At 42.5% G+C, this 16,694-nt stretch overlaps 2 protein-coding genes across 3 annotated transcripts; both read right to left on the reverse strand.

Moving 5' to 3' along the window:
• Window positions 1-5,705: 5,705 nt before the first annotated feature.
• On the reverse strand, window positions 5,706-15,105 carry si:dkey-32e6.6 (extracellular matrix protein 2). Its single transcript, XM_017415056.3, has 7 exons — window positions 14,956-15,105; window positions 14,540-14,655; window positions 13,609-13,741; window positions 13,379-13,536; window positions 12,895-13,034; window positions 6,846-7,172; window positions 5,706-6,066 (listed from the first exon to the last, which is right to left on the reverse strand). The coding sequence occupies exons 1-7, from the start codon at window positions 15,008-15,010 to the stop codon at window positions 5,895-5,897; spliced, it is 1,101 nt and encodes a 366-aa protein (XP_017270545.1). The 5' UTR covers window positions 15,011-15,105; the 3' UTR covers window positions 5,706-5,894.
• A 46-nt stretch (window positions 15,106-15,151) lies between these two features.
• LOC119617292 (mitotic apparatus protein p62-like) lies at window positions 15,152-16,448 on the reverse strand. Of its 2 annotated transcripts, none has more exons than XM_037977127.1 (3): window positions 15,901-16,448; window positions 15,629-15,771; window positions 15,152-15,470 (listed from the first exon to the last, which is right to left on the reverse strand). In XM_037977127.1, the coding sequence occupies exons 1-3, from the start codon at window positions 16,091-16,093 to the stop codon at window positions 15,207-15,209; spliced, it is 600 nt and encodes a 199-aa protein (XP_037833055.1). In that variant the 5' UTR covers window positions 16,094-16,448; the 3' UTR covers window positions 15,152-15,206. The 2 variants fall into 2 exon arrangements, with proteins under 2 accessions (XP_037833055.1, XP_037833056.1); XM_037977128.1 differs by having other exon boundaries at window positions 15,629-15,768; window positions 15,901-16,435.
• Between the last annotated feature and the right edge of the window lie 246 nt (window positions 16,449-16,694).

A 16,694-nucleotide genomic window follows, 5' to 3' on the forward strand; every position in this document is an offset into this window, starting at 1 on the left:
AGAAGTGAAACTGTCATGCAGTAGCACCATATGAGGATCTTAAAGTCTAACCAAAAAGAAGCGTATTCTCACACTTATCGCACAGATTTGTCATGTTTGGTGGATGAGGAGGACCCAAACGCCGGCTCAAAGGAGGCAGTTCAATAAGAAAACTAAGGTAGCAGAGAAATGAAAACCACCAAGATGCACGGAGCTTAAAGGTGAACTCTGTTATAACAAAACATAGAATGAACAATTAAAACTGTATTCAAATGATCAAGGGATAGTTTTTTTTTTTTTAATGAGGCTCTGTAAAAAAGTTATTTAAAAAAACTCTCACTTGTTGTTGATAGCTGTTTGAATAAGACCTGTTTGGAGAAACAGAGTTTAATTCTGACCGGACTGATGAGCTAGCAGCTAGTCGGAGCGGGGCTGAGACTAACGTGGATTGTTGTCGTCTTAAAACGACTCCAGTTTCAGAAATGTAGTCGTTTTTATCCGAATGCTGTTTTCTAAACCTTTATGTTGCAGTCAGTTTTTCTTGACACTGTAATTCTAACAGAGGAATTCAGAAAATTCTACCAGTTTTATGCTCCAGGTTGCACAAGAAGTGCTACAGCTAGCTGCTGCTGCCTGCAAGTAACCTTAGAATTCTATGGAAATGCCTAAGTAATGCAAAATGTATTATTTAAAGGCGTTCACATGAATGCTATAAGATTTTTTTTTAGATTGGAGTTTTAAGACAGCAGTAATCCACTTTGGCCATGCTTGGACTAGCCTTTAGCTCGTCAGTCCAGTCAGAACGTCGCAAACTGAACCTGACATGAGACATCCAGCTCATCCAGCTGTTAGCCCACGCAGTTCAAAGCTAGGAACTCCACAATCTCCGGCTCTGAATTGAGAAAGGCCAAACGCCTTCAAATACAGAACAGAAGCCCAGTTGTTGATTTTTGGTTGTTTGTTTGGTCCTTTTATTTTTTGGAAATTAAAGCTGATCAAAAAGCCGTCTACAACGGGTAAGGTATTATTTTGTTGATAATCTTTCCATAGAAACCAAAGATCTGACCTATTTCTTGAACAAAGAACTGCCAAAAACCAGGAAATATGACCTCAGAAGGGTAATTACTGAGTGTGCCGATTACTAATGGAATACAGGTGGTATGAGAGAAGCTGAATACAAGGAGTACGGAGGGCATCTTGTATAACCATGAGCGCAGAACGCGACTCAACTGCCAAAACTCAAAGCGAAACAAAGGAACGCCAAACACAAATTTGTACAAACCAGAATCAAAGAACAGAACAAAGAGCCAAACCATGACAAGATATTTTCTCCCCATAATCTTCTTAGTGCCAATCATTTGTTGAGGATAACATACATTTGTTTGACAACATATATCTTTTTTATTATATTGTTAACTTGTAATGAAAAAAACAAAGAAACATTTACCAGAAAGTCTGAGGACTAATTTCCAAGGAGGTAACACCCTAAAACCTTCTCCTTTGCTGTTTCTTTTTATATTTTTTAAATGATTATGAAACATATGATTTTGTGCCTTTTCACAGTTTTCTATTAAAATCTTTTTTGGCAGGACGCGAGGCTCCTTCTCCGAGACTCTCTGATTTCCTCCCCGTGCTGCCAGCGCCCGGCGCGAGCCAGTGAGCTTGGCGAGCCGCTCCATCTGGGAACTTTTCCGACCTCATGCAGACACTGTCACACAGACGTGTGAGGATATTTATTCATTAGCTCTGCCGTTCCATGGAATATAACTGCTTTCGCAAACATCCACATTAACGAACGCAGATAAAGACATAACTAGCTGTTTGGTTTACGGTCTTTTTTTTTTGGCAAAGGAGACATCCAGATCAGTGCCCTGAAAGGGGCCAGTTGGCAGGAACCGGCGTTTTGATAAACTCTATTCAGTGGATCACATTCCGTCTGCTTCCTGTCTTTCTCTCCTGTTTGGGAGAGTCAGTCTTTCTCTCAGAGTCTATCCTCCTATCGCTGTGGTTCACTTGATTATGGTGTTGGTCTGTAGCTCAAGGGCTTGGCATCCAAATTAAACTCATTTGCCCTCGGTAACGTGTCTGCAGAGATCAGAGCACCCACTTGCCTCGCTGCTGCTGCTGTGCCTTTATAAGAGGCAAAGAGAAAACGGCACATTATCGCCCGCTAGGCGATAATGAGGCGAAGGCTGGAGTGATAGCCCTTTCGCTCTTTTGCGTACGTTTGTTTGTCTGTACCATTCACTAAACATGTTTTACGGAAATTTACAGAAGGTAATCATTGGGTTGATGTCTACAACTGATTAACTTTTAGTTTCAGTCTAATTTAAAATGGCCGTCACAACCAGCTGGCCTAAGAAAACACAAAAATGGCAAAAATATTGAGCTAAAATGCAGTGTGGTAGTAGCTGAGCATTGTCCCCAACACATATGTTGGTTCCAACACATTGCATAAGATTACTTTGCTTAAAACCTTGTCATTAACTGTTGTAGTTCCTGTTGTCTGTTAGCAAAATATCTCATATCCACTGGACAGAATCTATTGAAACTCTTAGAAATGAATTACTGACCGTACGTCTATGACTGAATAATGTTTGGAGGCTACCCAATTCAAGATGGCTGCCACAGCTAATTGACTTTAGCCTACATAAAAATGGCTCTACCTTCATTAAGTTTTGCAGAGACTGAGCTAAATTTTGGTGTGGTAGTAGCTGACGGTCTTTCTCAACACGTACTCGAAGCGCAATCATGCAAGATCAGATGAGACAGTGAGACTGATCAAAATGGCTACAACCCTGTGATTTCTTAACATAAAAACGATCGTTCAAAATGAGAACGATGCATCCGTTGGGTGAATTCTAAGCCTTTAATCTTCTTTCAAAGTAACTCCTTTCACTCTTGCGTGCTTCAGCTATTCCCCTTCTTTCTTCACATTGTTTTATTTTATCAGTCTCCATCAGGATGAGAATTCTTTAGCTGCTTTTCTATTTAATCAACTAACCCCCCACTACCCCCTCCAGTCCGAGAACAAACACAGGAAGCTGCTGTCTCGGGGTAGAACACACAGTACACTGAAGAAGAAAAGCCTGACACCATTTCTTCGGTCAACCGCTTACAAATGGGATCTGGCTTGTGCTGGACGTGATGCGAAACATCTGTTGCGTGTGGTGGGATGTCAGTTTAACAGTTTACCCGCGTCACAAACATTATGATGGATGGCCTATAGGTCTGTCAGATTATACCCCCTGTGGCCTGCTAACCTTCTTCACAAGATTAATTCTGTGCAGAAACCAGAGGAATGGGAAACGAGAAGTTGCTTTTTTGTGCAAAAGCTTCGGCTCAACAACGAAGGCACTGCACTGGAAATGCAAACGTGCAGTTTCTTCGACAGTTATGTGCTATTTACAAAATGACTGTACAATTACAGAGACTGGAGACTGCACCACATGCACAAGGCTAAAGCTGAAAGCTAACGTGTTATTACATGCCCAAGCACAGGGAGTGAAAAGACCGAATGCGTCTCTTCATCGTATAATATAGTCAAACTATACATGTCCCGTGTTCTCATAACATTGTTCACTTTGTCATCCGCTTTTCTCCTAATAACCTGACTTCATTCATGGTTTCCCTCATTCGTTATGAGTCTGTAGCTCAAACATCTGCAGGAGACCTTCTGTTCTTCATTTAGAGCTGCAGAAACATCTCGGTGCCGAACCCCTAACATACAACGCAACATGCACCGTCTGTACATGATGATGTCACTTTTTGAACATGGCTCAACCATTAATCATTTCTCTGTTTATTACCTTAACTGATTTGCTGCAAAAATGAGTGTTTTCTTTCTGCAAGTATGCTGGCACGTTTAAAAAAGAGCCCTCGAGCAGCAAATGAACTCAAGCTCAGATGTCAAAATATAGGTTGTTTTATCGTTTTATTGAGCAAGACAGTCACAGAAAACATCCCTTGAAGTAATGTATATCTTCTCCTGCCTCAGTTAGGGCTCAGAGCAGATATTGGAAATGACTCTCAGCTACTACCACAACTCATTTTAGCTCAATATCTGTAATTTGACCGAGTTAAAGCTATTTTTCCTAAGGTCAGCTGGCTGTGGAGGCCAGTTTGAATCAAGTTGACTTCAAAAGTTAATCAGTTGTAGATGTACATCTATAAACTAGTTTCTGAGAGTTTCATTAAAATCTGCCCACTGGTTCATGAGATATTTTGCGGAACAGACAGATAAAGTTGACTTCAAGAGTTAATGCCAAAGTTTGAAACAAGATCTTGTGCAATCTGTTGGCGCTCAGGGTATGTGTTGTGAATGACTCTCAGCTTCCATCGCACCAATTTTCTACATCTGTAAAATCGACAGAGCTAGAGTAATTTTTGTGTTTGCTTAGACTGATTAGCTGTGGTGGCCATCATGAATGGCTCCAAAAGGTAATCGTTTGTAGATAGAAGTCCAATGACTGCGTTGAAAGGGTTTCATTAACGTCTGCCCACTGGTTCATGAGATATTTTGCTAACAGACAGACAAACAAACAGTCGCACGTAGACACCCACCTTTCATAGCAGCAGGCAATAACAGGGCTTGTTGAAAAGCAGTTTGAAACAGTCAGAATGTCCCTTTATGTCATCTTCAGTTCACATTATTTGATGTCAACACTGGGATTTGTCCACAACCTTTTTTTTGTTGTTGTTGTTTTTGTCCCAACTTTCTGCCTCGACACAGGTCAAACTCACCTGAAGCCTAAAGCATCTTTGACTCAGCTGAGCCCATTATTCTCCTCTGACAGGCGGCGCATGTGGGGGGTGAGGTGGGGGGGACCGGCAGCAGTGAAACACAACAATGCGTCGAGTCAACGCACAGAGAGCGAGAGAGGACAGAGAACATCGGGCTCTGGGAATTAATCTTGTGAAGAAGGTTAGCAGGCCACGGGAGCGCAGGTGGCTCCCATTTCCACCCGGGGAAGCAAAGCTCTCTGCCTACTTTCTCTGTTTGAAATCGTCTCCTTCTCCTTCCTGGCCATGTCTAGATATGATCACGTGATCATGATCAGCAGAAACAAAGTGGACTCATCACGTTTTCTCTGTTTGTAGAACAATGGCCGAATTGTGGTCCTCGAAGTTCTGCTTCTTGTTTGTCCTTTCCTTCCACCCCTTGCCCGAGCATGATCCTCACCTTTTTCTCATTTCCTCCTCTGCGAGGCAAAACACTGTAATTGGCAGCCCCGCTCCTCTAATCCCTGCATACTTTCACCCCAATTACAGTCTTATAGCGACTGACGTCATCTGTGCATGCGTCAAGGCTTGGGGTCAGAGTGACCCTGAGCTGGGGTGTTTGTGTTGGAGCTCCTCTGGCGATAGAGCACCAACGCGATGTTTATATGCCTCCTCCTCCTCCCCGTGGGCCTTTTAGTTCCACTGTGTCACCAGGCATTTTCTCCCGTCTTCAGAGATGCCTAAGATTAGATGCATATCTGTGTCACACCCAAACTTTATATCGACCTGATTAAAGGCTCCCCCTGCGAGAACCTCCGAATTAGACGAGATGCACGTTAATCCTCTTTAGTCGTAAAATTCCCAAAGGATCACATAGCCCGACGGGAAGACGGAGTGAACCCGGTGTTTTGCGCACATCCAGGTTTCAAAGCAACACCATATCCTCACACGTCCCAAAAGATATAATAATTACTTCAATCACTTTAAATTACATGTTTTATTGCATATCAGAATATTACAGCTTCCTGCTCAAAGAGGAGCCAGGGACAATAAAAGGGTCGGATCGAGGGGTTTCGGAAATGAAAGCTCTGACTGACTGACGGAGCGACACGGTGAAGGTATTTTCCTGCAAACTTTCTCTGATAGCAGTGTGTTTGTGGAAGCAGCATAGACCTAGGCCATCCCAGGGGCGTTCATGTGTGAGCGTCCCGCTGCGGATGCAGGACCAGTCCCTGGGCGTCGGCAACGCAGGAGAAAGCATTCGGGGGAATCGCCTCCACCTCCAGGAGATTATTTTCCAGGTGGACTGACGCCAAGGTGGAGCCAGAATTACTGGGGTGACACACTCCCCATTGCCTCACCTCCCTGTAGCCACAACACACACACACACATTTAAACATACATTATACATAGAAAGACTTAATTCCTAAAAGAAACCCTGATCTAAACCAAATAAGAGTTAAAAACTATTTATGATAAGACTTTTCATTTATTCTCATTTTCAAAGAAAGTCACAGCAGTCGGCTCAAATCAGTTTAAATGATTAGTTTTTGAAGTGATATTCTGTGGAAAAGTTATAAACAATCAGTCTCTTGCCTGTAGATAGCTCTTTGTGTCTTCAGTTTGGAGAAAAAGAGGTTAATTCCTACAAGCCAATAGCTAGTCCAAGTGGGAACAAGACTAAATTCATCCAAACACTATTGTATAAACCTTACATCCTAATCAGGTTTTCTTTATATGGTTGTTTACATGAGAGTATGTGACTAGTTGCCAGCACAAACAGCAACATCAGGAGCTAGCTGGCAGAAATACCATAACATAATATCTGCCAGTATAGCTGTGTAATGCAAACCTGACTGTGGTGGAAGGGTTTATAAAACAGTGTTTGCACGAACTGCTTTGAAATTATTTGAGACTGAATTTATTCTGAAATGACAGCAATTCTTTTTGGTTTTGGTTCCACTTGAAACAGCCTTTAGCTCATGGATTTGGTCAAAATTGAACTCTATTTTTCTGATGTAAGGTCATTCAAAGAGCTATCGACAACAGGTAAGATACTGACTGTTCTGTTCATTTCCACTGAAGCCCACCTTGGATGAGCTGAACTATCCCTTTGAATCCCCTCCGACTAAATGCCTCTGTACCTGATGTGATTGTTGTCCAGCCTCAGCGCCTGCAGGTTCTTAAACTGCCGCACACATCGAGGGATCTCCTGCAGGTCGTTATTGTCCAGACGGAGCTCTCCGAGCGAGCGGTAGGTCCCGACAAAAGCCACCCGCTCTAAAGCGTCGTGGCTCAGTGCATTGTGGGACAGGCAGAGGGCCTGCAGGCCCGGTCGCATGTGACGAAACGTGAAGGCAGGGATGTGACTGATGTAGTTGTGCTGGAGGGTGAGATTGCGGAGAGTGCGCGGCAGATTCGCAGGTACGGAGTTGAAGCGGTTGTGGGAAAGGTCCAAGTCTTCCAGAGATCTTAGGAAAAAAAGAAATATCTTGAATAACATCCCTGACATGGAAAATTAAACAAGCCAGTGTTACTTTGGTCCAGACTGATATGTCTCAACAGCTATACAATGGATTGTATGAAGCCTCTGATATTCATTATCACAATTAAACAGCCTTAGCAGCAGAAACAAAGTAGACTTTTAGAGTTTTCAACTAAATCAGTTGCATATTGACTAAGCAGTCCGAGTAATGATGCATGTAGTGTTTTATAGTTCTCTGGGTTAATAATTGCATTATTTGCCCAAAAGTTTTCAGTGCTGACCTCATGTTTTACACTTATTGGACTCATGTGGGCCAAACTGGGAAGGCTGTGAAGGCAAAGCTGCAGAGGAACAGCGAGGAACATCAGAGCAGAAAGCAACGGGCCACAGTGGGGCGGCGGCGCAACATGACACTGTTTCGAGGGAAAATGCGAGCGTCTCGGGGATTAGAACGTATAAAACTGTTTGGTTCGCAGGAAACGCAGTGAGTGATGGCGGAGGTGGGAGCAGAGTTCGGGGGAAGAAGATGCAGCACAGGGGGGTTCAGTGTTTTTGTGGAAAAGATCCCAAACAGCTGTGGTGAGTTTACGGCCCAGTTCACAGCAGGAGGGAGGGGGGGTTCTGTCCATCAGCAAAAAAAGGAAGAAAGTAAAAAAGGTGTCTAACCAGTGACCACACAGGCAAGTGAAATGGGAGCCAATCAGCTAAAACACACTTCCATTATCTATAACGTCTTAAAATTTATGTTCTTTTTTCTTTTTTTTTATCAAACTTAAAGTCAAAGTTAGCAGTTGGCTTTTTTTTTCTTTTCTGCCTGTCAGATTTCAGGGAACTTGAGAATGAATAAACTACTCTCTGGTGATCAAATGTGCAATAAAAGATCCCATTGTTGCAATCATAAATGTTTTACTAGAGCGAACCTCAAGGGGGAGAGGGGGGAGGGGGCGCTGTGATCAAAACATTAAGGCCTGCGCTCACTGAAAGCAAGACTTTTACTTTAACCTGCATATGAATCATTGCAGATACGAGCTTTTGGTTCAAACCCTCACATAAATCAACTTTTTTTTCCTCCCATTTCTGCACCAGTTAAAACCAGTTGCACGCTGCTCATTTGCCAGGAAGCTCAGCAGCAGTCCGCCACTGCTCAGAGCTCCACATGATATTAATGAGCAGAGGGACACGCAGCCCCGTTTCCTCGGTCCTTTACCATCTGCACCCCCCCAGTTACTGGCACCTACACACCAACAAACACACACACACATACATACATTTCTAGGAGTCCAAATGGGCAGATGTATGTTGTGTGTTCACACAAACAAACACAAATAAACTCAGAGTGCAGGATTAATATAAATTACGTCATGTCCCAAATATTCATCAAGAGGCAGGAGCATTACCAGCAAGCTAAAGCTTTTGGGTGGGTGACTGCAGTTTGATTCAAAGCATGTCCGGTACACGCTCGCACACAAAAACACGACCACAGAAATCCCATTTTCTGCAACGCTCCAGTGTGAGCGCTGAGTGCTGAACAACTTTGCTGAAATTGATTGAGTTGTTAAAGCTAAAAGTAGCAAAACACCAGCTAAAAGTAGCAAAAGGATAGCTAAAAGGAGCAAAACAATAGATAAAAGCCAAAGGTAGATAAATAGTAGATAAAAGCTAAAAGTAGCAAAACGCTGGTTAAAAGCTAAAAAGAGTGAAATGCTAGTGAAACTCTAGTTGTTAAAGCTAAAAGTAGCAGACCACTAGCTAAAAGCTAAATGTAGCAAAAGACTGGATTAAAAAAACTAAAGATAAAAGCAAAAAAAAAGCAAAACACCAGCTAAAAGTAGCAAAATGATAGCTAAAAGGAACAAAACAATAGATAAAAGCCAAAAGTAGCAAAATAATAGATAAAAGCTAAATGTAGCAAAAGAGTAGCTAAGAGCTAAAAGTAGCTAAAAACTAGCTAAAAGCCAAAAAGAGTGAAATGCTCTTTTTAGCATAGAACTGGTTAGACTGCAAAGAATCTACAGAAAAATAAAATAATTTAAAAAAAAAACAGACAAACAAAAGTGTGAATGCTCAATCCTCTTCCACGCAGTAAAAAGCACACCGTTCCACTTTGCCAACATTAGACATTCTGGTTAAAGAGAATTGGAGTCCAGGCCAGGAAAAGCCAGACGGGGCAGTGGTGCCAGGTAAACAAGAGAGACGAAGTGTACACCTAAAAATGCTGTGATGGATGGAAAACGGCAGGACGTGATTACAGATTACATCCGCACTTCTGTGCGCGCTGACTGGATTTATTGACACAGGCTGAAATCTTTAAGCCCTTTGGACGATTTGTCAAATCTCTTGAAATCAAACTGAAACATTTTTGGACCCGTAGAACTATTTACTGCAGCTGTACTTGCAGCTGTCCCGGTTTTTGTGCCGGGAATCCCCGTGCCGAGTGTTTGTATTCTGCTGTTTTCAAAATCAAATAAACATTTTGCAGCCGAAACTCTGGAGGAAACCCATAAATCGGAACAGATAATTTCATTAGTTTCACTTGAGAGCAGGGTGATGTTTCAGCAGAACTGGAGTGAGCATGTGCAATGAGGTGTGTAAGTCTGCTTGTTTCCCTCTTTATGTAAGCACATTACAAAACCAATGAGTGCCGGGCCAGATACACAAAGAGCTCTGGTTATGAGTCCTATTAGAGACACAAATGTCGCAACAAAATGCACCCTTTTGCCGTGATGAATGATAAAAGCTGCTCGTCTGAAAGCAAAGTGACAACAAATCTCCCTCGACGGTTTCCCTGTGAAAACGATAGATTGACCGAGAGCCAATGAGACAAAAACACACCTCCTGTTCTATCAAAGTGCCATCTGTTTAAAGACAAAATAAAACACAACAAGGCGTGATTTATGTGAAATAACTGTTCGTGTTGAAGTGCTGAAAACACCAAAGTATTTTAACGTCATGCAATGCTCCTCTTACAATGAAGATGTCTGCCTGCGTAAATTCAAACAGCAACTGGAAATCCATTATCTGTGACATTCTGCAGGAGATTCTGTCATTTCAGACATTCGAAGACGGGGTGTTTATGTGACCTTCACGAGGGGAAGGGCTTTATTTAAACAGGCTCTGATATTTTCTGATGAGGAGTTGAGTCAGAGCGGTCAGCAGGGAGGTCGGGATTGACTGAGGAAGGGGCACATATGAAGAGCTCTGTGACAATAATTAGCTGTGACATTTTTATTAATAACCTTGAGCGTTAAACAGCCGGACGTGCGTCTATAATATATGTTCTTGTGAGGCTGTGAGACGGTGGTCTCCAACCCTGGTCCTCAAGGGCCAACATCCTGCATGTTTTACTTGTTCCTCTGCTCTAACACACTTAATTTGAATCAATGGGTGATTAACAGGCTTCTGCAGAACATGAAGAGGTGATTTAACCACTGAATCAGGTGTGTTGGAGCAGGAAAACAAGTAACACATGCAGGATAGTGGCCCTCAAGGACCAGGGTTGGAGACGCCTGCTGTGAGATTTAAAAGGAAAGTTGTGCCTCCAAGGAGAATCGGCTCCTGATTCATAAAAACAAAATGGGTAAACACACACGACGGCAGGCAGAAATGCTAACAGAGGCAGAAACAGCTTTTCAGTAATAAAATTAGCCACGCTGCAGTAAAAGATACGGAATCTCTGCAAATAAGATAAAAGCAGACGTTCTGTCTCCTCTGCAGGTTTTCGAGTTTGTTCACGAAAGATCTCAGCATCGATTTTAGAGGAGCAGTATTTGCTGCTCCTCAGTCAGGGACGGGTTAAAGTGTTCAGTGAAAAAAAAAAAGACCAAGATGAGCTCAGACTCTACAGGCCGTGGGCCGCACGGTAAATGTTCAAGTACTGTTGAGATTTGTTCTTAGAAAAAGCCTTTTCTTCATAAAAAGGTACATGATACATTAAGCACTGGAATAAAATGCACCTCTTTTTTTACTCTAATTATACATCATGTGTGTAATGCATGATAACATGCTGTCACAGCAGTTCTAAAAAACACATCCAATAACCCTCCAGCCACCATCTAGGCTCTGTGGAACCTGCACACATCAAATGCTTTTTAAAAGGGCTGAAAATGTGAAGACAATAGGCCGCTACAACAGTGCGAACACTCCCAAAAATACTCCCAGTATTCTGCAATTAAAAAGTCACCCGAGCTCAAACTTTATGTCCTGGCTCTTATTGAAACGGGAGCAGTGCATGCTTGACAAACTGAAAAATCTTCCCGAGGTAGAACAAAAAAATCTCTCAAACAAAATCTAATAAAGTCATGAATGGTGGCAAATTATTATTGCCATAAAAAATATTGTTAAATTACTGACTGTGCCAGACCTTTCCTAAAATGTTCTGTAAAAATAATCTGAAAATGTAAATGATAGAAAAGAATAAACAACATTTTCTGAAATATTTTCTTTTCTTATGGAACTTTCAGCCTTTTGGGCACTTATAATAAAATGTTTGCCGGTCACAACAAAGAGTGATAAGAATTGTACATAAAGAGGACAAATCCCCCCCAGTCCCAGTCCCAAACTCCCTGTAACCTCCCGTGTCCTCCAGCTGCACCTCCTGCAGGAGGCAACAACAACAACGACTCCATCACAAGAGAAAAGAGGCCCTGCATCAGCTGGAAACGGCATTCTGCACCCGTGCTTCAGCGTGCATTTGTTATTGTAAGCCTGAAGAATAAATAGCCGCGGCACCACAAAGAAACCTGCTGGATTTGGTGTTTTAGTGTTAGCAGAGTTCAGATGAAGGAGAATTATCTTGGCTTTCATGCAGAGCTTTGTAAACACAGGACCAGCTAATAAGCCAGAGGTGCCAGTGGGAAAAGTTCCTGCTTTCACTAATAATGAGGTCAAGGGTAAGTATTAAGTATAAGAAGACTGAGAAGCCAGTTTTGTTGTTGTTTACAGTCAATAAATGCAGGATCTGATGATTTCTTAAGTTAAATATTTTCTGATTTTATCGTCCTGACTTCACAACTTTCTTAGAATTACAGTTCCCACAAAGTTTTTATCTCCTGCGCTCCCTTTCACATTCTCTCTTCTGCAGTTTTCCCCAGAGCTTCCACTGTGGTTCACAAGGATCCCAGGGAGCAGAGTAAAAAAAAAAAAAAAAAAAAAAACCCACCAGAATTCACTATATTTAAACACACACTCGCTGAGCCACACGGTTGCCCTCGAGCTCTCAATCACACATCTGCTCCTCTGAGTACACAAAGTCAGCTGTCATAACTTGTGTGATAACTGCTTGTGTCTGTCTGTGGAAGAAAGTGAGGACAATAAAAGAGGAAAAAATATGGGGTTTTTTTGCTTTAAAAAAAGTGTGTCGTGTGAGACACAGTTATAGTTGAAACTGAAAACGTCAGCGTCACATATTGAAGAGGAGAAATGTCTATTATTACTGTAAAAGCATTAAAAAGTAAATAAATAAAATTAATTTGTTAGTAGGATTTTTTTTTTAATCTTCATCCACTATGTAGGTTCACTAAAAGTAGCCTGGCTGCCCTCTAGTGGTCTATTAAAGAACTACACAAGGATGAATGGTTGGATGGATGGATGGATGGATGGATGGATGGATGGATGGATGGATGGATGGATGGATGGATGGATGGATGGATGGATGGATGGATGGATGGATGGATGGATGGATGGATGGATGGATGGATGGGTTTATGTACTTCAGATGGATCCAGGTGTTGGTGGCGATGCGTAGCTCGTGGATGTAGTTGTGACTCAGGTCCAGAACTCTCAGATGTCTGCAGCCTCTCAGTGGCTCCTCTGTCAGCTCTTCAATCAGATTTTCTCTCATTTTTAGCTTCTGCAAAAAAAAAAAAAAAAAGAAACAGTAAAAGAGGCTGTTTAGAATCATCATCTCCGACTTAACGCAGTTCTAGTGTCATTTCAGAATTATAAATCATTTGATCTGGAAAATTACAGAAGTAAACTTTCAACTTTCAATATAGGTCCCAGCCTTACTTTGGAGAGCCCTGCGTTACACCGATATCACTTCAAGTGTTTCTTTCTGTATTAAAGTTTGAAAATTGTTTCTTTATTTGAATGACATTGCCTGCTAGTGTTGCAACGTTTTTAGAGGACACTCTGAACATCTTCTATCACCTCTCCAAACATTTTAGGGATTCTCCTCACAGAAGAAAACCCCACCTGGAGGGAGGAGGGAAGGCCCGGCGGGAGCAAGTGGAAGTGGTTGTTGTCCAGCTGCAGGTCCAGAAGCGCCTGAAGAGGTCTGAAAGCTAAAGGCGACACGCTGGCTTCACGAAGGGTGTTCTTCCTCAGCTCCAGCTTCAGCAGGTTTGTCAGACCTAAAAGGGAACAGTAGATATTAATTTATAATATATACGTTTCTCTGTTTTCTGCAGAGATCTAAGTTGTACCTTTAAAGGAGAGGTGAGTGAGAGTCCTCAGATCATTGTTGTTCATCTTCAGCTCCTCCAGAGATAGAGGCAGCGCAGGAACCCTGCTGATCTGGTTGCCATCCAGGTTGAGTTTCTTCAGAAAGGTCAGGTTCTGCATGAAGCACAGGAATAAACGTAATGAACCGTGATGACTCAGACAAAATGGCTACTTGTCGCATGGAGTCCATAATTTTCTGTTCCAGTTTGAGATTGCAGAGATGCACCAAATGAAAGAATTTCCATTCTGAGCATCTTTTCCGTGGCATTTGTCATGTTTTATTTTTGGTAAAACCACTCTGGGAGGTTCTTCAGTGGGAGCTACTGGTGGTTTGTGTGTGTGTGTGTAGGTGTGTGTGTGTGTGTGTGTGTGTGTGTGTGTGTGTGTGTGTGTGTGTGTGTGTGTGTGTGTGTGTGTGTAAAAGCAGAGGACATGATCCCTGCCAGTTCACCAGCCCCCTGTCATTATGGTAAGGTGAGGAGAAAATGAAGCAAAATATTCTTCCAAAAATAATTTCCTTTTGTTCTCTGAACCGTTCGGCTGCCACTGTTTTCCTACTGATTTTATCCAGCCAATAGGGCGGCAGTAAATCAGAGGAGGGGTGTGTTGATTGGCCAGAATGGAGCGGTTTCCTTGCTGTGGTTGAAATCTGGTCACAGCTTGTGATCACTCAGAGGTTAGAGCAAGGTTGTACTTAGAAAGCATCTGGTGATCCAACTCTATTACTCGTGCCGAGTTAGGTCTGGGTTTTGTTTTAATAGATGCGCAGTGATTCATAAAAACCTGCTCAGAGGCTCTGCAAGAGGGGAAAATTAAATCCGTATTGAAGTTTTCTGTTTCAAATCCCAGCTGCAACTCTATTCCAGTGGACATTTAATCTGCAGGGGAAGTAAAACCACCAGTAAAACTTACAAACAGGGAGTTCTGGATGAAAGACTCGTCGTCCAGCTTGTTCTGACTCAGGTCCAGCGTGTCCAGGTTGGGCAGGCCAAAGAAGGTTTGTGGGGCGACGATTAAGATGCTGTTTTCTTTAGTAAAGACAAATCACACACACAAAGAGTGCTTAGTTATTACACATTAAAATTCTGCCTTTTTCTTAAATAAGTTAAATAAATAGTCCATGTGTTGTTTAGTTTAAACCATATTTACTTCAGGACAGACCATTTTTATCATAACCTGAAAGAAAACACTTTAGAGTAGAAATTAGGTGGGCTTTATTTTCCTTTTTGTGTGTGTATTATATTATCAGTGTGTTATTTTGAACCATCACATTAGGCACAAATGAGTTGTTTTCTTCTGTTTTTGAGAATGACGGCTGAAACACACACCTGACACGTCCAGTTTTGTGGCCTCCTGGTTCTGGAAGACGGGCAGCTGGATCATGCCGAGCCCCCTGCAGCTGATTTCTCTGTCCTCAGTCTGACAGTCAGAAAGAGTGAAGTTAGACCAACTTTCTGTTTGATTGTTGGGAGACTCAGTTGCTTCCTCCTCCTCCTCCTCCTCCTCCTCCTCTTCTTCCTCTTCCTAACATGTAAACAAATAAACCCGGCTTATCACACGTCCTGAATAGTACCATGAACTAAATAGTTTTATTTTTACAATGAAATGAAACCTCTTCTTCTTCTTCATCATCATCATCATCATCATCATCATCATCGTCATCATCATCATCATCATCTTCTTCTTCTTCCTCCTCCTCCTCTTCTTTTTCTTGTGTTTTCCCATAATCCATCAGCCTTTTTTTGTCTTCATGAAGTTCCTTCAGCGCAGCCATCAGAGTGCTGCTCTTCATCTCTCCCTTCTCTGGCTTTCTCCAGCCCAGCAGGGGTCGGCCTAACCCTGCCTACAACAACAACAACAACAACAACAACAACAACAACAACAATAATAATAATAATAATAATAATAATAATAATAATAATAATAATAAAGTAAAACAGGGTGAAATTAATAAGAATTTTCACATCCACAGGACAGATTTCAGTGATTGTCTGCTCTTACAATTCTGTAAGCGGTGGACTCGACTGTAGCTGCATGTTTCCTGCGGCCCCAGGCACTTCTCCTCCTTCTACCAGCCTCCAAGGTTTGGAAAGCAGCTTCTTTCTGCTCTGTTCTTTCCTGTGGCTGAACATCGCCGCTTTCTTCTTGAACAAACAGCAGAAGGAAAGCTCTCAGACCCCTGGATCGTCCCTCCGACAAACTGAACGACTTGAAAAGTTGCCCGACTCAAACCAGCTTTAGCAGACAGACACATAGAAGACTCACAAGCTTACCAGCAGCGTGTGCATCCGGCGGCTTCGCTCCTGCATCGACTCCCGATGGATGAGTGGCAGGGACCTCTAACTCAGCTGTCTCTGAAGAGATTTCTGAGACTGCGTTCATGTCGTACAGTGAATCCAGGCTTGTTCCCAACCAAGCTGTGCCAACCAGACAAACAACACCAATCCATATCCTGGGTATCTGCATGACTGGACGTTTTGCCCACTCCGAGCTATTCTAGTTAAAGAAAACTGTCCAAAGCTTTCCCTCAGAGCTTCAGGGCTGGGGCAAAAAAGAATTAAAATCCTCAGAGTGCAGCTGGTTCTTATCCCAAAGGAGGAATCTTTGCAAGCAGCAGTCAGTTTAAGATCCTCCTAAACAAGCAGCTCTGGACCCTGAAAGTCTTTGGGATATTGAGCACTGAGAGCAAAAGTGCCAAGCGACAAACTCTACTCAGAGAGAAAAGTGAAAAGAGGATGGAAGGAATAGGAGGAGGACAGGTTGACTAAATAAACTCCCACAGCGCTAATAAGGGCCTTCAATCCTACCGTGAAATACACAGACACACCCCTGCTCCTCCTCGTCTCCTCGCTCGGAACTGTCTGCCAGCTGAAAGTGGAAACTTCTATCTTTTTTTTGTTTTGGAGACAATAGAAACGATGGGGATAAAGACACAGAGATCAAAGAGTTTGATACCCCAGGAAGGCGAGTCTGTAACATTTTGTCTGAAGCATTTTTAATCCTTCTGTCTTTTGAGTCAGAATGGGATGAGGGTCGTTGGACCCTCGTCTTGGAGCTCGTCCAATCA

The sequence above is a fragment of the Kryptolebias marmoratus genome, linkage group LG8 (assembly GCF_001649575.2).
Source record: "Kryptolebias marmoratus isolate JLee-2015 linkage group LG8, ASM164957v2, whole genome shotgun sequence".
Taxonomy (NCBI): domain Eukaryota; kingdom Metazoa; phylum Chordata; class Actinopteri; order Cyprinodontiformes; family Rivulidae; genus Kryptolebias; species Kryptolebias marmoratus.

What these genes read in the sequence shown, in the direction of transcription:
- si:dkey-32e6.6 (XM_017415056.3), bottom strand. Translation starts at nt 15,010, where the DNA reads ATGATCCAGCTGCCCGTCTTCCAGAACCAGGAGGCCACAAAACTGGAC. An exon ending in CACTCACCTCTCCTTTAAAG is followed by an intron (nt 13,537 to 13,608) that starts GTACAACTTAGA and finishes GTTCCCTTTTAG; the next exon opens with GTCTGACAAACCTGCTGAAG. An exon ending in GCCTTCCCTCCTCCCTCCAG is followed by an intron (nt 13,035 to 13,378) that starts GTGGGGTTTTCT and finishes TTTTTTTTGCAG; the next exon opens with AAGCTAAAAATGAGAGAAAA.
- LOC119617292 (XM_037977127.1), bottom strand. Translation starts at nt 16,093, where the DNA reads ATGCAGATACCCAGGATATGGATTGGTGTTGTTTGTCTGGTTGGCACA. An exon ending in GCCGGATGCACACGCTGCTG is followed by an intron (nt 15,772 to 15,900) that starts GTAAGCTTGTGA and finishes TGTTTGTTCAAG; the next exon opens with AAGAAAGCGGCGATGTTCAG. An exon ending in AGTCCACCGCTTACAGAATT is followed by an intron (nt 15,471 to 15,628) that starts GTAAGAGCAGAC and finishes TTGTTGTTGTAG; the next exon opens with GCAGGGTTAGGCCGACCCCT.